The following is a 26,828-nucleotide window of genomic DNA, read 5'->3' on the forward strand; positions in this document are numbered from 1 at the left end:
GTTATTTGAATAAAGAAAGTAGTTTCCGTGAACTTGTGTGCAATAAATAACAATATTAGCTTCAAAATCATATTGCAGCTAGAAAATTACTCTAATAAGGTACATTCATATCTTTTATGACGTAGTTTATATCATCATCCCTGAAAACATTATCATTTTGCTTTCTGAATTTGGCGGATGTGTCGAGGGTCCAGAGGTAGCTGTGATCAGGCAATTTTCGCGCCAAATTTTGAGGTCATTTGCTACAAAAGGATCGTCTGCTGTCCACTGCGGTGAAAGGACACTGAAAACCCTTAGAAACAGCTTGTCAAGGTAAGATTTAACCTTTAGTTGTTGTACCATAGCTGGAGGGGTAACAAAAAGATATTCGTATGGGTTGAGGTACTTATATTTTGCACAGTACCACAATCTCAAAGAGTGGACAGTTTTGTTCCAGATTTTGCAGATTTTTGCGGAGTTTACCTTCTTGACGATTCTTTAAAGCCTGCCAGATCTTTTTCCTGACACAAGAATAACGTACTGCAACCAAAAGCAAGGCATGAGAAAAACGTAGAAACTGTTGTTTTTCACGATCACTGGAAGTTGAGACACCCCCAGGGAGTGCCCTATGAGCTCAGAGCTAATAATGATGCAAATTGGTGGATACAGCTGGGTAAAAGATACCTAACTTCATCGGGCTTCTCCATCTATTTATTATCAATATGAATATCTGCTCTAGGTGCTGGACCCATATCACCTGACGATGGAACGTTTCAATCACATCTTGAAAGGTAACGGAAGTCTGGAGGCTCCACTGGCTCGGCAGAGGTACTTCCTGACAACAGCGGACACGGCAGACTTGAACTATTCCATCCCCCCCTGGCATGGCTGGGGAATGGGACGACCCACCAAGTTGTACAAGTGTCAGGACCTGTTAAAAAAGGTTGGTATCACTATCCTGACTCCACAAAGACTGCTGGCTAAGGTAAAGGTAAAGGTAAATGTAGTTCCATAGTAATCTCCAAGCAGATCTCCATGGGAGCATAATCGTATCAGCCAGCCAAACTCTGATTTTGGCTGGCGGATATATTTTTCCCCCATGGAGATCTGCTTGGAGACTAGTTCGGTAGCCTTTCTGAGGCCATAGGGGCAGTGGGTCATTAATCCACTGTGTCTAGGGCACTGTATTGGAAGGTGGAGCCCATCCCTCTCCTTCCTCCACCCATTACCTCCCCAACTGAAGTCATGTTATGATTTTTCACCGTGATGGAGTGAGGAAAGTCATGTCAAGTGCCTTTCCCAAGTACTGTGTAAACCACATCTAGCTAGGAACACCAGGAATCGGACCCGTGACCTCTTTATCTCCTCTCCGCTAGCCTAGCTGCTCGGCTATGCTGGATCCGAAACAAAAGTCTTCAGGCACATATTTCATCATGACAGTACATTTAGTACATTATAATCTATTTGTTTGTTTCATTTTTATAAATAGAAACTTTATGCATGTTACATATATACTTTGTTCCACAGGCAGAGGAGAAGTATGGAAAGGAAGGCTTCTTGGACAAGCTGTTGCAGAAGGAGCAGCGAGAGAAGAAGAGGCAGCTAAATTATGAGAAGGTAAGACTAAGTTTGTTTTACTGTTCATATACATGTAACGTTATGTGACAGGTTAAAAAGGTAGGTATTGCTGGTCAATTCCATGTACAGTGGCTGAGTCTGGAAATCAAGACCCTTACTGGCAATTCCTAACTTTTATGTAATGTTTTGTCTACCTGCCAACAAAATATCTAATTGCTATGAAAATGATTGCAGCATGTTCAAATAAAAACACCTGGCAGTGTTGTTGGACTGCAGTAGAGGCCCTGCCTGGTGTGCACTGCATGTCAGTTACCTCATTTTAGGATGTCAGACAATTTGAATGCCAGAGGTTGGTAAGTAGCAACTGACTGACAAACAATGTGTTTGCAAACTAGCCATGAAGGTAAGAAGGCTACAATTCACCACGGTTGATTGTCTGGGTTTTCTTCTTTTTTTTCCTCAGAAAGAGAAAGAGCAGCAGGCCCGTGAGAGTAAGAAACAGAAGCTGGTGTCGGCTTGTCCTGAGTGGGGCCGACAGCAGCTGACAGACTCCGCTAGCGTGGGGGCACTGGCTCAGAAGTGCAGCATGGAACAGCTACAACAGGTGAATCACAGACATGTTTATTCAGTGATAGAAGGTACTAGCCTGAGTGTCACCCTAGTTAGTTATATAGGTCAAGGGCTCCCATACTCCCCCTTGGTTGGTGTGAGTATGGGAGCCCTGGAACTAATTAGGATGACACTCAGGCTAAGAAGGCACATGTACAAGACTCAAGTTGCAGTGCTTCTGGTGCGATGGATGGTCGGTGACCCTATGAATCTGAGGGTCCAGAGTTCTAATCCTGGCCATTCTTGATTACATTCATCCTGCTGGTAATGGTTGCAGTCCTCATGGTGGGATGTTAAACAGTGGACCATTGTTCAGTGTAAGGTAAGTTAAAGATATTAGTCTCATAGACTTGTCAAGGCCATAGGAGCAGTGGGTTGTTTATCCACGTTGTCTCAGGCACAGTATTGGAATTTGGAGTACAATCATCTTTTATTTCCCCAACCAAAGTCAGGTACCCCTCAGATACAGCTGGGTGGAGTGAGGAAAGTCAAGTAAAGGGCCTTTGCCAAGGACACGGCATCTAGCCAGGAATGCCAGGAATCAAACCCATGACCTCTCAATCTCGTGTCCGCTAGCCTAGCCACTCAGCCATTCAACTGTGTATGAATTGATTGTTAGGTAGCTTGTTGACTGTTTGTACGTCTGTGCCATGGAAGGTGCTTGTGCTGGCTGCTGAAAAGAGCCCTCCTGTGATTGCAGCCCTGAATGCAGTGAAAGAGGAAGGACTGTTGACCAAGAAGAACTTCAAGGAACTGCACCCCAAACTGGCAAAGTACTTTGCTTCAGATATCAATGCTGGTAAGAAACCAACAACCCTAAACATTTGAAATTTAAAATTTACCTTACAAGTTACATCCTTGTTAAAATCACATATCAGATCATAAAGCAATATAACTATCATTTGGTGTAACACTCCGTATCTGCTTACACCAAGAACTTTATTTGTTGGCAGTTATCCGTAACCATTTTAAAATGTTGCAGCAGAAAAAAACACTTTCATGTGGACTGTATTTTTGTACTTACAAATCATTGAACATACATGAAATAGCTTATGATTTCTGCCTTTGCCTTGTACTTGATCAATCCTAACTGTGTCACTTGCAGATGAGGCTCTGAAGAGATCTGCAGAGAAGCATGCCCAGGCAGAGGCCTGTAAGGCTCGCCAGACAGAGCTGAACTCTGGCATCGGTGGCGAATGGGAGCTGTCTGTCACCTCCACCCATCCCAAGGTCAAAGGGCTGAAAGGTTAGTATCAACTTTATGGAATTGAGTTCACTTCCAATAAAGTGTTGGCACTTAGCCTGGTTAAAGTTCCTTCCCGCACAAGATGCTGCATAGGGTGGTGCTCATCTCTATTTCAATAGCCCTTGGGCCACACAGCTTTGTGCAATCACTACAGCAGGGGCTAGTCCACTGGTAGTGGTGTGTGTTTAACACCCTTACTCTTTCCCCAATGCTGAGTGCTAAGCAGAGAAAGCAGTATGTACCATTTTTAAAGTCATTGGTATGACTCGGCTAGGTATCAACTAGGCCATTGCACCGGTTAGCCTGTTATCCACCCTATTCTAGCTCTGGTTCATTCCTCTGATTGCTTTCCTTGCCCAATAGTCTGTCACCTGTTAATAGAGAGATGATTTAGATATTCAAATAAAATATAGAGTTCTGATTGGCTCAAAGTCACAAACAAACAAACATTCAGAAGTTTGATTCCGGTTACACTTCTGAGAAATATTTCATTCCCAAAATAATGCAGTATATAAGGACCAAACTTATAATTGTTGGAGCTACAACAGGGTGGAATCTATGAATACCAGGTGAGTTCGCGCTCTGAAAACTAAACTTAACTCTTTAAACTCTTACAGGTGAACTGAAGATTGATGATGTGAGTATGCTTGATGACTACCATGACTACATCGACTTTGGGGACGGCATTTACTTCGGCGGCCTGGATGGCTTCAAGGGAAAGAGCTGTGTGGAGGACAAGTACATGCAGTTTGTGACCAAGTGGAAGTTCTGTGGGAGAAGGTAACACACTGTGTTGAAATTGTGATGTTCAAATATCATAGTCAAAGGACTTAAGTATAGAAAATGTAGCAGGGATATTTCTTTTTACAGTTACTGTATTACTCTTTATTTGGTCATACATACCCTCCTGTCAAGTTATATTCCTTCCCACACCTTTAGGTGTATAGGGGGCGGTGCCCATCCCAGTTTCTATACTACTAGTCCTTGGGCTACACAGGCCACTACAGTAGGGGGCTAGTCCACTGGTAGTGGAAATACATATACCGTACTCGCTCGTTCTCATTTAAATGTACACATTTTGTAATCTCCGTTACCGATTGAAATAAGACGTTCCTGGCATTAGGATATATATGGCCTCCGTCGGTCAGTATTGACCATGGTAAAATTCTAATTCACAACAGCCCTACAGCATCGACTATGGCTAAACAGCCCTATACGAGAATGGCAGTCTCTGCCACAAAAATCACATCTGTACGTTGACTCAGTTCTGTTGCAAAGCTCTTTTCTGCGGATCCGCTTTTCTTCTGTGCTGTTTATCAGTGGCATTAGGATATGCCACATATAAGATGTCAAACTGCAGTTTTTATGACAACTTAAAACTTTTCTAGCTTTTAAAAGCGGCAGTTTGGTACCTTATATGTGGCATATCTTAATGTCAGGAACGTCTTACTTCTAACGGTAACGTAGATTACAAAATGTGAACATTTAAATGAGAACGAGCGTACTATGAAATTAAATTTGTAGCAGGTTATGTGTGTGAAGACTTGACTCCCAATTTACCCCCAACATTTATTCAGCATGTTGTATTATTACCGGTACAGCCATTAGGTACCCATCTGAGTAATGAGACTGTTGTAACAACTTGAAGGCACCTCCTCAAACACAGGACACCCATTTTACATCCCTTCCGAAAGACGGTGCAGCTCCTACCAGGATACCCTTCCCCAGATTTGATCCGGGGTCTCCCAGTTAAAAACTGAATGGAACCAGGAGCTCAACTGTGAAGCTGCTACCAATTGTGCTACAGGGACATCCCTTTATGTTCTCTCTCCTCTAACTTTACCTCAGAGTGACTGGCCTGCTGCGTGTGACTGTAGGGGAGGACGGTAACGGCAAGCAGTTCGTGGAGGGTTCATTCAAGGCTGGTGCCCAGGAGAGGAACTGGCCCGTGACCCTGCAGTTCACAGGAAACAGAAAGGGGGAGCTTGATGATGATGAAGATGATGATGACTCAGAGGGTGATGAGGATGATCATGAGGGCTTGTGTGCCTTTCTGACTGACTTGGAAGAAGCAGGCTGATGAGAAAGTGTTATACTTCCAGCTCTGACAGGCTTTCTAACATCGAGGATGATCAGTCATGAAAGTGCATTTTGGTAATGCAGCTAGTGTTTTGTGGTTCTCAGAACAGGCACTAGTGTTCAAAGCCATACCTGTTTTATAACATGTGCAAAAGTAGGTTTTACCATGACTTGTAACATGTATTCTTCATTACCTTTTTATTCTTCAGTTGTACGGTAGCTTTTATTTCAGCTGTTAACAAGTTACGTTTGCGGTAAGTTTGCATTTCTTGCCATTTGGTACGACAATGTTGGTTTGATTTTCTTTTCGATCTAGTTTTAGTCGTTTTATGTTGTTGTTTATACCCTGTTGAAGGCTGAAGAAATTAACTATGTTCAAAGTTAAAGTTGTTGCACCTAACATAAGTCTTTAACTTATGAGGCTTGTCAAGATTATTTTTCTACAACATTGTCACTATTGCAATATCTTACAATACAGTATTATACATGTATTTACTATACATGTACCAGACAAGTTTCTCAAAGCTTTATCTAGCTCTAGTTTCTAAAGTTGAGCATCAAATATTATATCTTGTTAGATGTATAAGAAAAAAACACACACAAAGGGTTTTCACTAGGGTCGTTTTATTTTGCTTGTCCTGTATAGTTAAGACTCTGGATAGTTCTGCACAGTTTTGTTACTGTACATCTGTGACATCACTGAAGTCTACAATACTACATGTTGGTGGTGGGTTTGTAGCCAGAAACATTGACAATCATTTTATTTGTCTTAAGTACATTGTCTACTGTGAGTTGAGCTTCTTTGTACAGAAGTGCAACAATGGCTCTACCTACAAGTCTACCCACTGATATGTAGCTAGTGCTTAAAGTTTATCTGTCACCATATACCTAGTCTTACATTCACATATTGCCTTGCATTATTTGCAAAGTAACACTGTGGTCACTATTACTGTGTGTGTGTGTGTGTGACTATGCTTGTATTTCAGACACATTTTAAACAGCAACTGTGTTTTATTCTATTCTCTCAGCTGATTTTAGCATGCCACTAAGATGGCTGGATTATATGTAACAACATTGCTAACTTTTATGCCATATTTCCTTTTCGGATAGTAATACTGAACTGTAATCTTGATTGCTATTATTTAACTGTTGATCTATCCATACATAACATGGATTCAAAAAACATGTAGAGCACAAAATTGGTCCTGGGTAGTGGCATATTAGTTATACACTGTAATATGCTGCAATAGACTGCGAGTTACCCCATACCTACATGTGTAAGACCTATTGTAACCTGGGGTCATTGCTTTTGCCTAGGGAGTACCACAAGGAGGTCAAAGTTCCAACCTAAACCCCAGCAAGTAAGCACTGTAATATACAATGTAACATACTGCAATAGACTGCGAGTTACCGAATAACTAAGACCCTGGTGGTATTGCAACCTAGGGTTGTTGCCGTTGCCAAGGGAGCACCTAAAGACGGTCAAAGTTCCGACCTAAACCCCAGCAAGTAAGCACTGTAATAGTGAGTTACCTAAGCATACTGCAAAGATCAGTAATTCAGTCAAACTGTACATGTGTTGCACTGAGCATTGTTACAATACAACTGAATACACAATGTCATGTTTCTGGTTATTATGATTCAATCATATATAAATCCTATTGTTGATGTGTGCTGATACTGCAATTCACACATTAACTGCATTGCTGTTCAAATATCTTGAGCGTGATATGTCCGTGATGCTTGCTCTACAAGCATCCGTGTAAAAAAAAGTTAAAAACAGATTTCAAAATCAACATAAAAGCGTACAATAGAAATATAGAGTAACTTATTGAACACCAGCTCTTACTTGAACTGTAATAATGGATTTTCAACTGCTTTGTGGCTTTTCCCCAATATAGAAATACTGATGAATTATCGAAATAAAATCAGGTAGAGAATACCAATTGCAGCAATACTTTGTAAGTACACTTTGACTGCACAAGCCCAATCTAGCAGCAGATGCCAATGGCAAGCTAAACACCATCATTTGATTAAAAAAAGGATGGTGGGGATTAAAATGTAAACAAAAAGCAAAGCAAATAGATGAATATTGAAACAAAACAAAAGAAGCTAAGTTGTTAGATGATAGCATGCGCAATCTTAAGAAAGCCCCCATGTCTCAAGTAATATGTAGTTCATGTTGGTTGCATTATAAATGCCTGGTAAATGCACTTTTGGAAGTAGAGTCGTGTTACAAAACTAGCTAGAACTAAAACTTCATCTGATATTCTTCTATTCTGGCACAAGTTTTTCAATTCCCCAGTTGGAAATGGGCCAGTAATAAATTAGGGACGGGAAGGGACTACCGGTATATATGAAGTACTCTCCAAGCAGAGATTTGGGTCCGGTTGGTTTTTGACGTGATTTTTGTCAGCCTTTGGCTTTCTATTTTGTCCTTTGTCTTTATGTGTGGCTTGGCGACATAAGGAAAACAAGACAAAATAGAAAGCCGAAGCCTGACAAAAATGCCTAAAATCGCATTAAAAAAAAAACCCGGAGCCAAACCTCTGCTTGGAGAGTATATATGAAGACCCATATGACAACTTTATGCTAATCTTCCTCATGACACAAAAGAAACAAATCCCTAGCTCCCTTAACCCTCCATTAAGTACAGTATGTACAATTCAATCGACAATAATATTGCCAGAATGCCCCTGCAAGATTTCAATGGCTTTTACCTAACACCAACTACAATGTATATGTACACTACCAGTAAACATACATGTGTATTTTCCACTGCATCACCACGTCATACATGTCTGTAATATACATGTCTCTGTGCAGATGTACATTAAGATATTCTGTTCAATGACCAGTAGATTCGTGATGTACAGGGGGCAATCAATAAAAAATAAGTTTTCGGGCTCATCCAGAAACGAGGTTAATTAAAATTTTGGGGCATGAATATTAAGTATGAAGACTTATATGAATATCCACCGAAATTCAAATAATTGTGGTCATTACAATGTACTTTGCAGGTGATGATTTTTTTTTTTAATCAGTAGGTGTAAGAGACGAGAGAAAATGAGTAAGGAAGACGTTGAAACTGTGAACTGTGCGGTGTGGATACAATGTATATTCTTGTGTTCTTCATATTGCCAGGAAAGCTACGAAGACATTGTCAAAAAGTTTAATCACTTTGAATCTGAGCCTGAAAGTGGGCAGGTGACTTTAAACAGAGCAAGTTGAGCCCTAAAGTTGACCTCAGGTCGCAGCTCTATTGTGCATAGTTTTTCTTTCTCTCTCACCTAAAGTTAATGGTTTTCAAATGGGAATCACCAGTTCTGCAAAGAACTGATTACAATTAGTTGAGTTTGGGTGGACATTCATTAAAGGCTTTGTATTTCATAACAATGAGCCAAACTTATTACCCATAAATTAAATCCAGTAATGTTACAACAAGAAGGAAGAAGTCAATCTGTAAGGAATGCCTTAATCTATATCTGCACTTTGGGTTTTCTTTTGACTTTGTCCTTCTCCTTGTCTTTCTTGTCTTTCTTCCCAAACAGGCCCCTCCCCTTCTTCTCTTTCGGTGGCACCTGGTCCTCAGGCTGGGGTGGATGTGCACTCAGTGCTCCTGGAGATGAGATTTTTAAAGCCTTGTTATAAACCAGTTTCATTTTCTTTACAATTGACGGCAAAGACCACTGGGAATACTGTTACATATAAATGAATTACTGCTATCTAGTCTCTGGGGATAAAATTTTATATAAAAGCCATTAATAAATAAAGCAATCATAACACTGGTCACTCCGAAGATACAAGAAATTTGGAAAATCTATCGAAATTTATCCCAAGAACCTTTCAGCGTTGATGCTGAGGGTCTGGTTAAGTTTCAGATATCAATTAAAATGTTTCCTCTTTACTATAATGGTATGCTGTAAATGCATTTAAGTCTGCGGCAGTTCAAAGTTTTCATGGTAATCTCGTCACCATGAACATAAAACCTGCAAAAATGATTGTTTTGACTTCTACCCGCCTACCATCGCCTGCCAACCGCAAACTAAAAACCACTGCAGACGCTCCTTTTTCTCCCCACTGTGAAATTAAATCATTGCAAACTTAAATGCATTTACAGTACCTTCAAAGAGAGATTCAACCTGACAATTTGATTTTTTCCCCAATTTTAATCTTCAAAGTGACCAGTGTATTTCAAACACCAAGAGCAAAGATTTTATCAACAGAAGTGTTACCCTGTCTACATATCTACACCCACAAAACCCATTCCCAATTAAGCATTCTCTTCTCTACATGGGTTTTCACACCTACATGTATCATACCTTCCTTCACCCAACCCAATCCTACAGGACTGAATAAATCACATACGTTTCCCGTCACATCCTAAATTCTTTAATCACTGTCACCTATTGGTACTCCTGGAATTAACATTGCAAGAAAAAGAAGCATGTTTTAAATCCAAGACGTCTTTCTTCATCAGCGCTAGATTCCTAGAAGATGTTAGGTTGAAGACTTTCTGATGAAAATGACAAGGCTACATGTAGCAAACAGCATGTAACAAACTGCAATGCAGGGCTGTCTCCAGGACCCATGCATCCTTCTGTCCCGAGACGGAAATTTGATTTCATTACATGAAATTGATGAAAATGTATTTTCAGGAAACAGATTTTGCAACAAAAATTAACAACATGGACTCCCAAACAATGAGTGGGGCAGAAAAAAATCAAAGCTGGAGACAGCCCTGCAGCAATGTAACATGGCAAAATAGTTTTAGTACAATTATGAAATTGTAGTGGTTTGGTACTTGTTAGATTCAAGACCATACCTTTATCAGCCATCATTGCTTCAATGTCCCTGTCCTCCTCTTCTTCCCTACACAAAACATGGAACACAGCAATGTTACAGAACCTGATTATATCTTTAATTTGTTACGTTCATTCTATAACTCTTTTCTCCCTCCATGGGCAAGGGTGAAAAAGTTGTGGCAGCACAACACAAACCTGTAAGGTAGCTTTCTAAGACTACACACAGTGCATGGCAAGAAAACAATTCTATACTAATGAATATTCACCTAGCCTCCATAGTCCATGACACACTTTGTCCTATTGTGAGAATTCTTTGCTTTTCACAGACCAAGAAAGTGACAATGATATATAATACTTCCTTGATATATTCCTCACTGGTGTGCAAGAACAAGCCAATAGTCTTCTTGGAATCCATTCAGACATTTAAGACTTGATACAACACTTCCTAAATGTCATGCATCACTTTTCTTGGCTGTCAGCTTCCTTCCATTCTTCAGTCTTACCTGATCCTGTCCTCATCCAGGCTGTCCACAATACTGTTTCTCTCTGAGACGATCTCCAACAGTTCGTTGAGAAGCTTCGCCTCTCGAGACTTCTCTCCCATAGTCTTCTTCTCCTCTGTGCATAAAATAAAAGATATAGTCACAGGGCTTCTTCCACTGAACTGTTGTCAAGATCTACTAAATGTGACTGGAACTATGTACGTCTGTTAAATATATGTACTCACCAAACTCCCTGTTTTGGCGCTCTCAGTCTAATGAGGTTAAGCACATATCTACGAAGAAGACTACTTCAGTTTTAGATGAAAAGGTGAAAGAGTACTAACCTGGGATCTGCATCAGGCATCTCAGCTCATACTCCACATTGGCCTGCTGGTCCTCTAGAGACTGTTGTCTGGTACTGTGGGGAGAAAAGTTAGGCAGAAACTCTTATCTGGACACCAGCATGTTACTGTAATGGTCAACAGGGTGACTGAACATGTCACAAATGGAACTTTCAAAGCACAGGTATACTTGGATTCACCATTTTAGGTCCCTTCCGAAAGACGAATGCAGCTCCAACTAGGATGCCCTTCCCCAGATTTGAACCGGGGTCTCCCAGCTCTACCTAACCTGGACACCAGCCTTCTTAGCTTTAGTCTGTTACCCAAGCTCTGCTCCATGCCCGCATTCTTGGCGGGGAGCGGAGCTTGGGTAGCAGACTAAATCTAAGAAGGCTGGACACCAGGCTAGGTTCTACCAACTTATTGGAACCAGAAGCTCAACTGTGAGGCTGCTACTAATTGATACATGAGGAATATACCAAACATATTTTTTTTTGGGGGGGGGGGGGGGGCTGAAAGGTCGACTTACATGTAGACGAGTTCCGTCTCCCGCCGAACCAGCTTGTTCTTCTCGTTCACCAGGCTGAACCAATCAGAGAGCAGCTCATCCTCGTCCTCTCCAGCAATGGTGCCTGACAAAAACAAACACGTCTTAGCATTAAGTCCTCCTTCCGCACCAGATGGTGCATAGGGTGGCACCATCTCCGTTTCAGTAGCCCTTGGGCCACACAACTTTGTGAAATCACTACAGCAGGGGGCTAGTCCACTGATAGTGGTGTGTGTCTAACTACCATACTCTTTCCCAAATGCTGAGTGCTTAAGCAGATAAAGCAGTATGTACCATTTTTAAAGTCTTTGGTATGACTTGGCTGGGGATCAAACTCATGACCTACTGTGTGCAAGGTGAACACTCTACCCATTACTCCACCACTTATATATATAACAAGCCACCATCATAAGCCAGCTGCTACAGAAACAGAGGACAAGACTTACTGGCCATGCCGTGCCTGAGCATGATCTCCAGTTTGACTCCGCGATGTTCCAGCTCAGTCAGCTGTTTCTCCAGCTCATGCAGCTCCTTGTCTATCTCCTCCTGGGGAACACGGTTCTTAGAGTTGATCTGTGGGGGGAGAAAAAATAGGTGCTTCAGCAAGTAGGACATGTCTTCCATGTCAAGACTATGACTTCAAAAGGAGTTCAACATGGAACTCTTTGTAGTTCAAATCTTTTAAGACATTAAAGAAGAGAAAAACTTTTTACAAGTTCACACTATACAAAATCTTTTCAAGCAACTGGAAAGATTTTGTAAACTGTCAAACTGATGTTTCAGATAGCATCCACCTGCACTACCTTTCTTTCATCAGCGGGTGACCATTTAATCTATCCAGTTGCTTGATAAACTTTTGAATTGTGTATCTCTACCTGAATGTCTAGACTTCATCTACGTTTCGTTTCGTTTCGTTTGACACATGATGTCCATTTGTCAAACATAAGATTGGTATTGTGCGTAATGGCAAAAATAGTGCTGACCAAAAAATGCTTGGAAAGCTTAAGAGAAGGCTGGGAAAATCATGCCACCAGAACTTTTTTGATTATTTGAAGTACAGTAACATGTGGTGTACCTGTCTCCTGTAGACTGGAGGTGCCGGTGCTCTTCTCTTCTTCTGTGCCTTCTGAGGAGAGCCTTCTTTTTCTGGTGCGGCACTGTCTGCATCTTTCTCTCCTCTGCAGGAAAATATGGTATGCAGATCCAATAAGAAAATTGGAGTTGACTCAGAAGTAAATACCTACAGCACTCAAAGCCAACTATCTTGAGAGTAGAGTCCTGTCTTTCTCTTTCTACATGCCGTACCATAAGAACTTAAACTTCAAGGATACAAAATGTATATGACTTTCTTACATAACCCAGGCTCTTCATCTATTAATTAAAATCTAATAACTTTAGTCTATCTCTTTACTAATGGTAAATAGTACCCATAACTAATTTCATTCACATGTCAGACTCAAAGGACCAGTAAGCAGTAAAAACAGATGAAAAACTCTAGGATGTTACAACCAGACTGCCAGTGATAGCCCCAAAGAAGGTTGCTGAGCTGACAGACTACCAAAACCTTTTGAAGGTAAGAAAAACTTGGTTGTGTGCAAAGAAACTCCAATATCCTTCATGTATGACATATATATATATATAAAACTATCTGATTTATTGAGAGTTGAAGAGACTGTTACCTGAGTAATGGTTGGGGCCTTACAGCCATGACAGGAGGGAGGCCCGGTTTTCCACCAGGAGGTGCAGGGGCGCGTCTTTTCTTCTTTCTCTTCACGTCTGGGAAGGCACTGCGACGCTGCGGCTCCACGGGTCCCTCTGTCACGGGGGCCGCAGGTTTCCTCCCGTCATCAGGGGGATGGTCATCCAAGTCCACATCTGTTCAGGTTACAGGGAAGAATACATTGTAGATATGTAAATATTAGATAATACAAAAGGAATCAAGCAACTGGATAGAATCTCTAAAGAGTCAAATGTTTCCGATAGTATCAAATCTTTCATCAGTGATCACATTCATCCCCAGCCTTTTTAGCTTAACTCTGCTCTCTTGTTCGCTTCTACAGGCTACGGAAGCAACTGAGACATATTGAAGTAAAGCTCAAAGGGCTGGCACCCAAGCTAGATGATAGTGAATTGCTATCTGAAACGTCTGACTCTTTAGAGAATTTATCAGAGTTGTATTTTGTATATTTATCTGAACAATTAACTTTGCCAAATATTTGAATTGTCCATTGAACAGATGCTGAAACAAATCAATTGGAACTGCCCCACAGCTAGAAATAGCGTCATAGTGCCGATTTTTGGTTTGATTGAAATTATCATTCAGTTTCAGAATGGATTACGACTCTTCTATCTATTTTGTAATTTTGCAACATCGAAATAAAAATCTAGATGCACAGAGTTGAGCTTGCTTCCTATGTTCAATGTACATGTATGGTTGAATTTTGTCCATCAATTATGTTGAGCAACAAAACATTCCACTCTTACTATTTACTTCATTGAGCAAGTACTACACTTTGATAGGTGCAGGTAAAAATTGACCGGTGCAAGTATTTCTTTGAGTTGGCAGCACCAGTGCAATTATCCAGGAATGCTTTTAACACAGACTTATTCATTTTAATGGCTGTATTTCTTTTCATGTGTGGCTGATTGTGGCTTTTATCAGTTTATTTTTGTATAATTAATCATTTCATTGTGCAGGTGACTGCAACATTAGTTTGTAACATTATCTGTGAGTTATAATTTTTGTGTCATTTTCATGTGATCATTTTTGATGTGATCTATCCTTTTTTTAACCTTACCCTTATTGTTTGTTACATGTGTTACAGAGTTCGAACTTGTGTGGATGGGAATCTCTACTGGTGCCTGCACCTGTTTGGGCAGTCCTTTCACAGCCCCAGCTGAATAAACAAATAATAAATGTTTTGTAGGTAATGGTTTATGAGAGTCATGAATTAAAATCCTTCACAACCAATGTTGCTTGCTTCAGACAAGTTACATGTATGATCGTGTATAGAGGAACCTTTTGGGGCTGATATGAAACAGTCCTGGACCAATGATTGGATCTTTCTGAAATTGCAACACTGACACTGTACATGTATATCACTCCTTTACCATTCATTCAATTATTTATATTCTCTTGCAGCTATTGTTTGTCACAATAGTATGATTGTAATGTTTTAATTCAAAAATTTGCAAATTTTATTATAGGTCACAACAAAACAAGGTTGAGGGTTAGTTAAACCAATCAGAACATGGTGAGAGAGATGAGAGTGAGGGAGTGAAGGAGTGAAGTCAATCAAGCAGCTTAATGCAGGAGTTGAAGTAGTATAGTATTACCACCAGGTAGCATGATGTCTAGAGAGCCTTGACTTGCGGAGGTCAAGGTCATACCCATCAGGAAAGTGATCAGGAGGAAGCTTGTTCCATAGAGACACAGCTCTAGGGTGGAGACTGTCACCATGGAGACATGTTAGGCATACAAAGAAAGTCAAGACACAGAGCTTTGAGGTTGTGGCATGATAAATTGAAGTAAAATGTACAGGTAGTGCTGTAGACATGTTGTGAAGGATGTACAATATACATGTAGTCACATATAAATATGCGCAATTATGTACAGTACATAACATACATAATCCCCCCCTTTTCACTGAGGCAGTGCCCATTGTGCAACCAAAAATCTCAAAGAAGTGTAGTAATATTTTGGCACCTTTTGTGATTTTTTTTTCAAATCAATGTTACATTTACTTTAAGTTTACATCATGGATTATATTCGATTCATACAGATTACAGATCCAAGTTTGGTTGCAACAATGGTTGTGGAACAGCCTCCATCAACTTGAAGTAGAAAGGGAGCCTTGTCAGACAACTAGAAAACAGGCTCTGAGGTTCAGTTTAACGTTTGGAAAGAATTAGACATTTATTTCAAAATGAAGTAAGAATCACCTGAGAGGTCATCATCACTGATGTCAAAAGGGTTGAGGCTGTCTGACCTGGAGTCATCGTCTTCCTCCTCATCACTTGGCTCATCGAACGGGTTCAAACTGCACTTCAACCGAGTCAGCTTCCTCTCCGTCGGTTTGGTGTCAAAAGGATTCGGCCGTTCTGAAGGCTTCGTGTCGAAAGGATTGGCACGTTCTGGCCTGTTTGTTTCCGCAGACGGAGGTTCTGTGGCAGGTGCGACTTGGGTTGGTTCAGGTTTTGGTGACGGCACTTTGTTCCCCTCAGAGGGTTGAGTCTGGTTTATACTGGTTTGTTCTAATTTAGGCTGGTTGACTACAATTTCTTCTTGTTTGGGCTGATTTGATGTTGTTTCTTTTGGCTTTGGTTCAGCCAATCTTGTTTCCTTTTCCTCTGACTTGGTTTTCACTGGACTAGGACCAGCCTTCTTGGCTTCCTCTTTTACTGGAACTTTTTCTGGGCTAGGAACTGCAACTTTTTCCGGTATTTGCGATTGCACTTGTTTCGCCTCTGTTGGACTCGGCTCATCGTCAAATGGATTTTTCTCTTCTGGATAAGAGTTTGATGACTTTACTGGTTCTTCTAAGATTTCTGCACTGCGAGGACGTGGCTTAGGTTTGGGGGTTTCTAAAGGAGCAGTAGTGTCTCCTCCATTTTCCTCGGGTGCCTTTCTAGGTCTTGGCTTTGGAGCTCTTCTTTCTGCTGGTTTTGGAGATACATCTCTTGGTGGCTTTGTTGTCTCAGCTTCCTGTGGCTTTAGTTTCTCTGGCTTTTTAGTGTCTTTGACTTCAACTTTAGGCGGTGCTGCATCAATTTTCATGGGTACTGCCTCAGACTTTGGAGCTACGGGCTCAACTTTAGGACTTGGTGGGGCGGGCAATTTGCTACTGTCCCCTTCTTTGGCCTTTTTTGTCTTGTCGGATTTCCTTCTTCTCGGTGGGGGAGTTAGCTCCGGGACATCCGCCATCACTATGTCTTCGTGATTTAAGTCCTTCTTTGGCGTGGGAGGAGAGTTGTTGTTTTCGTTGTCGTTCTTGAGGCCGTATGGTGATCTTGGAGGCTTTGCAGGGGGTGCCTCCTCTGCTGCCTGCTTAGCTTGATTCTTCTTCTTCGCATCAGCAATGTTCTTTAGAATACCAGGCAGCATGTTCTTGTTTTCTTTGTCCTCAGCCTCTTGTTTAGTCTTCTGAGCGGCCCGTTTTGCGAAGGGGTCTGCGCTAGCCTCCTTTTCCGCATTCTGCTGAGCCTGTTCCTCAAAGAATCTTGCCCGAGCCTTGGCAGCCACACTTGGCGACTCTTCTTCTACCTTTATTTCTACTTCTGGCTTTTTCTCAGGCTCTGGTTTTGGCTTCTCTGGTTCCGGCGTCCGATATTCGGCAGTCTGGCCGTGACGACTGCAGATGAGTTCTCCTGGCGCACTGCCGTCCTTGTAAGCTCCTGCTTTCAAACTCACTTTGCAGATTGTACATCTATGGAAAAACAATCAACAAGAGACAGTTCAGACTTACAAGATACAAACAAAACAGGGATCTATAGATAACACAATCCGTTTCAAGGAGATTTGGCTGAACATTCTCAAAGCACAATGAACAGTAGACCATGGCTTGATATCCCTTCCTAAAGACAGCCAATAGCAAGCAAGTCAGGTGAGCAACACTGCCTGGGATTTGAACTCACCGTCTCTAGGGCCAAACTCACAGTTACTCACACATAGACCACGCACACTACAGGACATGAAAATGATTCATGTAGCAAATACATGCAAAATCTTAGGGGCCAGTCGAAAACTGTCACAATTTTGCCCCAGAACATCTGCTTAGAGATCATATAATCTTTGAGTTCTTTAACAAGCTCAAGATGTGGCTCTAATCTAATGTCCTTTCTGAAGGACATCTCTAACCGAAGCTTGTAGGTAGTTAATTTCCACCTAGTAAGTGAAGTGAGAAAAGTCGTGTAAAGTGCCTTTCCCAAGGACACAACATCAGTGGTGTCAGGGGATTTGAACCCGGGACTGCTGTTTCAACACACAAAAGTTGCAATTCAGTTCTCTAAAGGTTTCTTACCTGAAGCAGTTCCTGTGGTACATTTTCCCGTCCACAAAAACCTTCTCCACGATGTGGACATACTTGTCACAGACAGAACAGCTCCTGTCGCTACGCTGCACCACCTCCGCTGGCATGAACTGCTCAATGTCCTAGACACAAAATCACGCCATCATAAACCCATTCCGGGGCTAAATAATCTGTCATTTCTGTGGACCTGTCTCACATTGTTGAGCCTTGATGTGGTAGACAATAAGAATTGCCCCAGACCTTCTCTTTGCTTTCAAACATTGACAAATGGTATTGATCACATTCTCCTATTGATGATTTTCAATGTCCTGGACGCAAAATCACACAATAATCAACCCATCCCGGGGCTACAAAGTCTGTCATTTCTGTGGACCCTGAGGAAGGTTAGCGTAAAGGCTACCAAAATGTCAAGGAGGACAAATCTGGTTGATCACATTCTCACATACGTCTGGATAAAATTTGTATAAAATTATGTAGTTGGCATGATAAACTTTAAGTTGTTTGTCAATCACCAAATTAGTGAATGTGAAATTCCTTTTGGTCAGTAAAAGCTTCAAGTTCTTGCAGTGTTTTTCAGTTGGCTGTCACCGTTAGTGTGGTTATACAGTGAGAGTAGAGAGATGTTTGTGTGTGCAGACCTCATGGCCAGTAGGAATTCTTGAGACACCTGGAATCCAACTCTCACTCTCTGGCACCCCAATAGCACATAAACTTGTACATGCACCTTGTATCATGGTCCCACAACCTGACTTCTCATTTCAAAAATTGACAAGTACATGTAACACATTGAGCCTGTAACCGGACAAAAGAAGTCTTCTCTTGGATGTATCAATCACATATTTGTTGTGTTATATTTGATAATGATGTTTTATTAGTTTTGTTTTAGGTCCACCATCATGGGGTTAGGAGGAATAGATGGACCATGTACATGCATGTGGTGTTAAATGCTATGAGAAAGAATTTGTTTTATCAATAGTCCTCTCCTACCTCCTTGAGGCTGGTTTTCAGAGAAGATAATTGACTCTTGGAGAAGTTTGAAGGTGACGGCGACCGTCTGCGCCTATGGTCTTCAGTCTGTGGTGAGATATACCATTTAACAACAGCCATGCAGTTATTGCACAGTGGATGGGACGGCCATATTGCTCCTACATGACTTAATCTGTATCATGCCTGTATTATGTTGATGAAGGTTAGACATCCAAGCAACAATATATGATATCAAAGACAATTTAAACTCTACAACTGGATAAAATTTAAAGCTTTACTCCAGACCTGGATATTTCGAGCAACATCCATCACTCTTCTTCAGCGTCACTAGTGGTGGGAGGGATGGATGGATGTGGAAGTAAAGCTAAACATTCTATCCAGTTGTAGAGTGAGTTTGTATTGCCTCAATACATGCATGTATTAGTACATGTACATTGTACATAACATTTTAGTCAAATGTGGACTACAGTATAACATAGGATTTAAAGATTAAGGACAACTGATAGTTAATCTTTGGACTACAAAAGAGGGCCTACATGTAGATGTGGTGGACATACATGTGTATAATGTCTTTACATGATTTTAGCTGTAACATGCCTGTACTATGTGTACATGTATGACATTATGATCAGTGGTCATTATCATGATGAGGTACACCAATGGGGAAATAAAAGGGCTTACAACAAGTTGGGTCTACAGATGGGTGGTACTAGTTGCAAAATAAAGTCACTACAGGAAAAGGACTTGTTCAACTGACACACATATGCATGTAATCATGCAATTATACATTATCTAGGTGATTTAGTTACTTAAAGTGTGCCTATGACTGGAGATCTAAATAGAGGGTCGGTGGTAGAATGATCTAGTGAGGCTTAGGGGAAACTAAAAGGGGGACCATGTATTTGAAACACCTCAAACAGCATAGATGTACTAGCTAGCTGTGATATTTTGAGTATACAGAGTGCACAGCTACAAAGTGAGTAAATTATTGAGTTACCAATAAACTGTACAGGGTGCAGAAGGTGTACAATCATACATGTACATACAATGTACAAACACAATATACTGTGCAGTCAACAAAAAATGTCATAGGAGTATACTCTGTGTCTGACTTCAGAACACTTGGACAAAACATATGACCATGATGTGGTGTCTGTGGACAGTGTGCATGTGCACTAGCTATTGTGCAGTGGAAAGTGTTCCCAAAACTAATACTTAAAAGGTGGCAACCAACATAAAAAACACTGCAGAGCAGAAATCTAAAAAGTCAGGATCACTCACAAATCATGATCAGTGACATGCTCTTTGAGTCTTGCCAGAAAGTGGCTGTTTTGAAGGAATTTGTCTCTGAGCTTGAATGGCCCAAAATAAAATAAACAAAGTATAGAAATAGAAAAGACATTTTTGTGGCATGATACATAGCCATGCAGATAGTTAACATATAAGCATTCCTACATAAATCTAAAGCAATTCTAATTGACCATCAAGTATAATGTCATTCCAATAAATTTTACTATCATGCATCTGAAACAGTCCTAAGTAGGGGTGGATACCGGTTCACTGGACCTGATTCAGACCTTTATAACATCCAAGAACCGAGTCAAAAAAACCTGAAAGCCAAAAACCTGAGTCCAAAAAAACCTGAACAAAGTACAAATATATTCTTCTATTTTGTTTCATAAAAAGCGTTTTGAGTCTTCCCTCTGACAAAAAAGGCATTTAAAATAAGTGCAACATTCAAATATCAAATACTGGTTTATCTTGAAAGTCTTCTCACCAAGAAACTTTTATAGTCGTGCGTGTCAGTATTATTCTCTATGCTTGATATTGGTCTAATAAAACAAAACATCAACTGGACAGGATTAGGTCCAGGTTCAGGTCCAGACCTGAACCTAAATCTCTGGACCTAAACTTGGACTTGGACCTTATTAAGCCGAACCGGTATCCACCCCTAGTCCTAAGATTTTCTTTAATTGTAAACAAATCTTTTTGATTGATTTGATTCAGACCATTCGCTGTGAGAAAATTCACACATCAGAATATCAAAACAATTTCATGGCATCATCACACAAGCAGCATTTAAAAAAAACAGCAACACAGCAGAATATCAAAACAATTTCAAGGCATCATGACAAACAATGAGCAACACAGCACACCGTCAGTCCTCTTCTAAGGACAACTGTTCACTGGTTACCTTGTTGGTTTCTTGTAACACTGGTTCTTGTTCTAGGTAGGCCTGACCGAATCAGTTAGCACATCCAAAACAGAACACAAGATACAGGGGGGGAAAACAAAGAACAACCCACCACCATTAATTGTAAAACAATATAATGAATGATAAACAACCAAAAGTGCAGACAACACGCTATGTCCATATGAATCTAACAGCAAGTATATTAGAGCAAAGCAGGTATTCTCAAGAAAAAGTGGTGATTTTTCAAAAGATCACATGAACAGAAACTTTTTGCAACGACATCCTGTGATAGGCCATATGAACATTGCATGTTTCTGGTAACAATATGATAAATGTTTTCAAAATGAATCAACCATCCAATCATGAATAAAAGCTGAACTTACTGTGATTTGAGAAGTATTAGTGACAAACATTCTTTCATAGTGACTCTTGATGTCCAACAGTACTTGAAAATATAGGCATCATCGATCACTTTCCTTATTACTAATATAAGCAAAACATCGGTTTTTAAAATCATTGAACTATTGCAAATACATTTCATCTCAATATATTTTCAACTTTCCCACTGCAATTAGGAAAAATACAATTACATTGCTTGAATACTTCATGATTTTATAATCAGTGGTAAGAGATTCTTCTTTAATTTGATTTTGGTCAATTTTCATCAAACTGATCAAAATTAATATCAGCTGTCCTAAAAGATCTCTGATTGGATGATTGACATGATCTAGCGGCCAATCACAGCCCGTTACCTTGAAGGGATTATCATCATCATCCAGAGCCTTGGACTTTTTGATGCCTGCAGCAGGAGACAGGCTGGCAGGGGGGCGCTTCACTCCTCCCTTTCCTGCTCCTCCTGGAGAAACACAAGAACAGTTGGAAACCTTGAAAAAACTCACGATATCAAGGATGAGAATAAATTCAAAGACAATAGAATGCAGCGGGATTTGGCAAGGCAAAACATAGGGCGCAGCTGGGTATTAATGCTGTGTACATGTATGTGCTCTTCTAGTAGCTCTACATAATGTCCTCAGGGACACATAAAGGCAACCAAAGCAATATTAGCGCCCAAAAAATGGAAATAAAACAAAATGCTGAAATCTTTCTGGGAGTGACATTTACACTGTTTAGCACATTTGCGTAATTACTTCACACTTTGAACATTTTAAAACCATGCAAAGACGAGCAGTACAATGATCCCCTTAGTTACGCGAGCCTACAAAAACCCCCATGGCGATTTTCAGTGAGTTCTCACATCACACGACGTCATATTTTTGCATTATGGACGTTGCTATACATTGTGATAGTGTTGTTTGAACTAATCATGTATATCAAAATTCACTTTTCGGGACCTAATATTGCTTGGGTTTCCTTTAAGGTCTGAACCTATTGTTTTAGTTCTGTGCTGAGGTCAAAGTCACAAATGAGGAGGCCAGCCATGTCTGGAAATCAATCCTTTAAGATTTACTGTAAGCACCTTCCTTGTGTGCCTTCTCAAGTTCTATGGTGCAACAAAGAAACTACTGAACAGTGTCTTGTAGACTGTTAACATTCTGCAATATCATGTTTCTAAGGCTGGACTTCGGTTGCGAAGGTAAAAGGCAGTAGAAGGAGAGGGATGGACTAGACGTTGTGCTCTTTACACTTTACATGGCTTTCTCACTCCACCCAGGTGTAAACTGGGTAGCTGACTTTGGTTAGGGAGGTAAAAGGCAGTGGAAGGAGAGGGATGGGCTCTGCCTTCCAACACCGTGCCCCAGACACAGTGGATAACAGCCCACTACCCCTGCAGCCTCAAAAAGGCTATGAGACTACCTTGACCTGTAACTAACATTACAGTTTATATAAATTCCTTACCGAGCCCTGGCCCACTGAAGAAGTTGTAGAGCTGTGACAGGTACGTCATGATGCTGAGTTTGTCAGGAACCTTCAGTGCCACCATGTCTGCTGGGTCCAGTAGGGCAGGGATGCCCAGCTCCTGTTCAGCTACATCAAACGCCTGGGGAAAAGATAACAATGTGTTAAAGATTCCTTGAACATGTACATAATTGCAGGACTCAAAAAATACTGTACTGGTCTAAGTACAGTCAAACCTGCACTTGTGACCAATTCTGCATGAGGACCACCTGGCCAACTCAATGTGACTACTTTTTGGTGGTCCCTTAGATAATTTCCCCATTAAACCAAGCATTAAATGATTAATGATTAACTTGATGAAGAGACCTGTCCACAGTGACCACCTGTATACTGTAACTGTTTTCTTCAAGTCCCTTGAATGGCCACTATTGACACTTTACAGGCTTGACTGTACCACTACATGTTACCTGAACTATATTTACAATGAATAATATAACAAAACTCGTAACTGACATATGGTAAAATTTGTAGATGTATTAATATTATGTTGACAACACAAAGATATATAAAACATTCGGTTAATTTGTAATACATGGCAGTATTTTTACACACTGCAGCTACATACATAATTTCTATCTGCCTGTTTCATGAATTATTCAGCAATACAGAAACACTGAGTTATTATACTATAGTAGGGTATGTGGGTTTGTAATTGGGTCAGCAGGAACTAAGTTGTGTAAAGTCTGAGCACGTATACGTACCAGCTTGTTGTTCTCACGTATATTCTCCTTTGAAAGGGAACCAAAGTTACTGTGGAAGGGAAGAACAAAGGAAAATTGAAATGACATCTGATAAATTCTATAACATCACATTACTGTGTAAAGGTTGTCCTCTTGACTTATGTTGTGTAGTTTGTAAAGGAAGTACACAGAGGATAATTCTAAAAGGGTTTGACTGTTGTTTAATCAATTTGTTATACTATAACACCTTCTGCTCTCAGATTGTGGCTTGGCCTCAAATGTGTAAACACGAAATTCGAAAAGTAAACACTTGAGAAAGGTTAGCAAATACACACATCCTTGTGCCTCAGCCATGCATACCTTGATTTTTGTTTTGTGTTGTCTTGTATGTTCTTTTTCTAATCTCCGTCTTTTTATTTAGCATATCACAAATATATGGAGGAAAGTTTTGAAAGCAGTCCCCTTAGGATTAAATCATTGGAAGTGGTAGATGCCACTTCCAGCTTACTGCGAGCTTTGGGACTTTTTCCTGCTCCAAAGTCCTAATTAGGGGTTTGTATATCCGACACTTGCCCCAAGACATGTACATGTACATGAAAGCTTTCCAGTGAGGCACTGTACAAATGTGTCAATGAGGTCATTACATAGGCATGTGACTATCACACTCAACTTCATAAATATTAATAACATGCCTACAGTGCTTTCTTTGTCTACAGTTGCTAGTGTTAGTATACACTGTAACTGTAAGCATTGCTACATCAGAAAGACTTATAGTTATCTTGCATCTAGCTAGCATTAACAAGCTAAAATTTCTGTTTTATAATAACAAAATGATTGATATTGGAGAGGTGTTAGAATCATGTACCTTGACTATTGGACCTTCGACCAAACCCATTGTTATGGTCCATGTATTTGTTTACACTTTCAGGCACAAGTCAATATTGTAAACTCACAAATTCCTTTGACGCAAAATGTTTGAAAGAAATCGAGGAGGAAAGAAGGCAACCATGTATAACGTTATGGCTGAAGTTCTGCTAAATTCCACACAGTTCTCTGAAACCGAGAACTACTAACAAAAGCACGCCATACTTCCGCTTAGCTAGCTTCAAGTTCAGGTCTATGGTATAATTTTTACATAAGCTCAGAGAAATAAAATAAAGACCTAGGTAGATAAAGGTATTTTCAAGGCAACATCTAATCTTGCATCGTAATGTCATTTGAAGTGGAAAGAATATGAGCCACATCAGCATATATAATTCACCGCCGTTAGACTGTTTGTGAAAAAATGTGTAGCCTTTGTTATTTTTATGCATAAATCATCTAAACGTGTATATCAGAGTCCTTTTAGATACGACGTGTCTTGACTTACATGAGGTCGGGTCTGAAGTGGTGTATGATGGCACAGAACGCCATCCCGTCTCGCCACGAAGTCGTCAGGTTGGTGACGGACACCCCGTCGTACCCGGCGGTCACCTGCTTCGCCCACTCCCGCAGACCCTTCGCCGCCGCTCCGGCCATGCTCCTCGGATCAGGATCGCCTCGGTTTTCACTGTAAACAAATTCCTAGAAATCTCAAAGTGTCTGAGTCTCAGAGTTACACGGCCAGCCGTGGTTCTGTATAGTCTGAGATCATTTCGGCAACCGGTTTATCAAGTTCGGTAAGTTGACTCAATCCATTCAAATTAGAAGCGGATGGGAGGGGGGTTCGACGCGGCACGGCACTTCTCACGACAACTCTTCTTCAAATATTGGATGAAGGAGCGCGTCTACGTCAAGCTGGAGTCTTCCTAGATGTCTCGCAGCCTTCACGACATGCTTCGGTGATGTTTCGGCGGATTTGATGAGTCTACTTCGGGCCAGACTTCGCCAAGTATTTGCCAAGTTGATGCAAACATGGCCACTCGCATACCGGAAGTATTCACCGAAAGTGTCCAAAATTAACTTCCGGGTCATCAAGGCTCGACTGAAATATGCATGGAAAAGTTCAAATCAGCCCAACATACAAGACCACATAATTTAGTGTACATCAAATGTGTTAAAACAGAGAAAGACTAATAAATCAATATTTCTCTGAATCACGGTGATACCATACCGATATTCTGTTATTGTCAAAGCTGGGTGATTTGTAAATTCTGCTTTCTTCCATTTTTGTGGCGTTTATACTATAAACGCCACAAAAATGGAAGAAAGTACAATTTACAAATCACCCAGCTAAATATAAATTATAGCGAAAATAAGAGCGAATGCGAAGTCGAACGTAAACTCACGAGGATAATGCCCTGACTATGAAAGCCTATGTTTAGGAGGTTAACATTACGTTTTTGTTCGTTTATTTGTTTGTTTGTTTGTTTGATTGCTTGTTTGTCTGTATATATGTTGTTATCAGGGCCCGGTTAAACTTTACATTAATAAAAGTATAAGAGAGAGACGGTGACTGCTAGTGCTAAAGTTACATGCATAACTTATGCGTTTTTTTAATCACGTTTGAGTAATGAAACTAGGCAAAATCAAATCTATTAATAAAAGCGAATACCTTTACAATCATGCTATGGCGGTTTTAACCTTTCTTTTTACGTTTTATGGCAATATCAAATTTAAAAAAGAAACACAAAAGCGGCTCCCAGCTAACATAGTAGTAGTTAACTTTTGGTCTAAATAGTGAAACAATGAAATGTGAGATTGCGTAGGGTGATGCATTATATCCTTCACATTATTCAATTGTATACAATCTAAGTTTCCTAGTTTTGAATATTCAAATAGCACAGAAAAATTCGTATTCCTTACGGAACTAAACAAACCATGTATTATAAGTCCCATATGTCCATACATATACAAGCGAAAAGAAATTGAACCCGTGTATAGCGGTATTAATTAGTCTTTAGATGCAGTAAGATATCACGTTTCGATATCACTGTAATTATACTTCTGCTTTATCACCATGACCTGTACTTTAAACATTTGTATATAGCTTATAAGATTAAGAGCATAAACGTACAATAAAGGTCGTTCATGCATTCATTCTAGTCGATGAATTGTTCGATTAAGAGGCGCGCTTCCCGGTCGTCGATTAACTGTTAAGGCCATGTTGATTTGAATATATGGATGACATCCACTGGGAACCCCAAAACTGATGCGGGCAAGCGAATAAAAACGCTTGGAAAAAAAGGTTGTCTTCATTATGAAATCTACGTGGTGAGGAAGGTTGAACAAATTTATTAACACAGACAGAGTAAGGTCTGCCGAATTATAGATTTTTCTTTTCTTTCACATCTTTTTTTACTTTGCAATTTTGTTTGGCATACTACGACAATACTATACGTTTCCCGATGTATCTTTTGCAATTCACGGAGTATAT

General features: G+C 40.4%; 2 protein-coding genes across 7 annotated transcripts; one reads left to right on the forward strand and one right to left on the reverse strand.

Moving 5' to 3' along the window:
* Nucleotides 1-180: 180 nt before the first annotated feature.
* On the forward strand, nt 181-8,521 carry LOC136440145 (uncharacterized). The gene is made up of 8 exons (XM_066435997.1): nt 181-312; nt 719-922; nt 1,507-1,596; nt 2,021-2,161; nt 2,824-2,965; nt 3,272-3,412; nt 4,030-4,192; nt 5,261-8,521. The coding sequence occupies exons 2-8, from the start codon at nt 743-745 to the stop codon at nt 5,490-5,492; spliced, it is 1,089 nt and encodes a 362-aa protein (XP_066292094.1). The 5' UTR covers nt 181-312; nt 719-742; the 3' UTR covers nt 5,493-8,521.
* LOC136440144 (MICAL-like protein 1) lies at nt 6,099-25,410 on the reverse strand. Of its 6 annotated transcripts, XM_066435995.1 has the most exons (18): nt 24,843-25,410; nt 23,495-23,543; nt 22,734-22,875; nt 21,629-21,732; nt 20,877-20,918; nt 18,683-18,769; nt 17,687-17,817; nt 15,609-17,092; nt 14,465-14,563; nt 13,346-13,541; nt 12,742-12,844; nt 12,113-12,239; nt 11,649-11,751; nt 11,123-11,196; nt 10,800-10,914; nt 10,317-10,363; nt 9,860-9,909; nt 8,994-9,110 (listed from the first exon to the last, which is right to left on the reverse strand). In XM_066435995.1, exons 1-17 carry the CDS (start codon nt 24,989-24,991, stop codon nt 9,884-9,886), a joined length of 3,078 nt encoding a protein of 1,025 aa, XP_066292092.1. In that variant the 5' UTR covers nt 24,992-25,410; the 3' UTR covers nt 8,994-9,110; nt 9,860-9,883. The 6 variants fall into 6 exon arrangements, with proteins under 6 accessions (XP_066292087.1, XP_066292089.1, XP_066292090.1 ...); XM_066435990.1 differs by lacking the exon at nt 9,860-9,909 and having other exon boundaries at nt 6,099-9,110; nt 24,843-25,409; XM_066435992.1 differs by lacking the exons at nt 9,860-9,909; nt 20,877-20,918 and having other exon boundaries at nt 6,099-9,110; nt 24,843-25,409.
* Between the last annotated feature and the right edge of the window lie 1,418 nt (nt 25,411-26,828).

This window comes from Branchiostoma lanceolatum, chromosome 8 (genome assembly GCF_035083965.1).
Source record: "Branchiostoma lanceolatum isolate klBraLanc5 chromosome 8, klBraLanc5.hap2, whole genome shotgun sequence".
NCBI lineage: Eukaryota > Metazoa > Chordata > Leptocardii > Amphioxiformes > Branchiostomatidae > Branchiostoma > Branchiostoma lanceolatum.

Coding starts and splice junctions, on each gene's coding strand:
- LOC136440145 (XM_066435997.1), top strand. CDS start 743: ATGGAACGTTTCAATCACATCTTGAAAGGTAACGGAAGTCTGGAGGCT. Junction 923..1,506: donor GTCAGGACCTGTTAAAAAAG/GTTGGTATCACT, acceptor TTTGTTCCACAG/GCAGAGGAGAAGTATGGAAA. Junction 2,162..2,823: donor GCATGGAACAGCTACAACAG/GTGAATCACAGA, acceptor GTGCCATGGAAG/GTGCTTGTGCTGGCTGCTGA.
- LOC136440144 (XM_066435990.1), bottom strand. CDS start 24,991: ATGGCCGGAGCGGCGGCGAAGGGTCTGCGGGAGTGGGCGAAGCAGGTG. Junction 18,770..20,876: donor TGTTACAAGAAACCAACAAG/GTAACCAGTGAA, acceptor ATCTCACCACAG/ACTGAAGACCATAGGCGCAG. Junction 12,240..12,741: donor CTCCAGTCTACAGGAGACAG/GTACACCACATG, acceptor CTCCCCCCACAG/ATCAACTCTAAGAACCGTGT.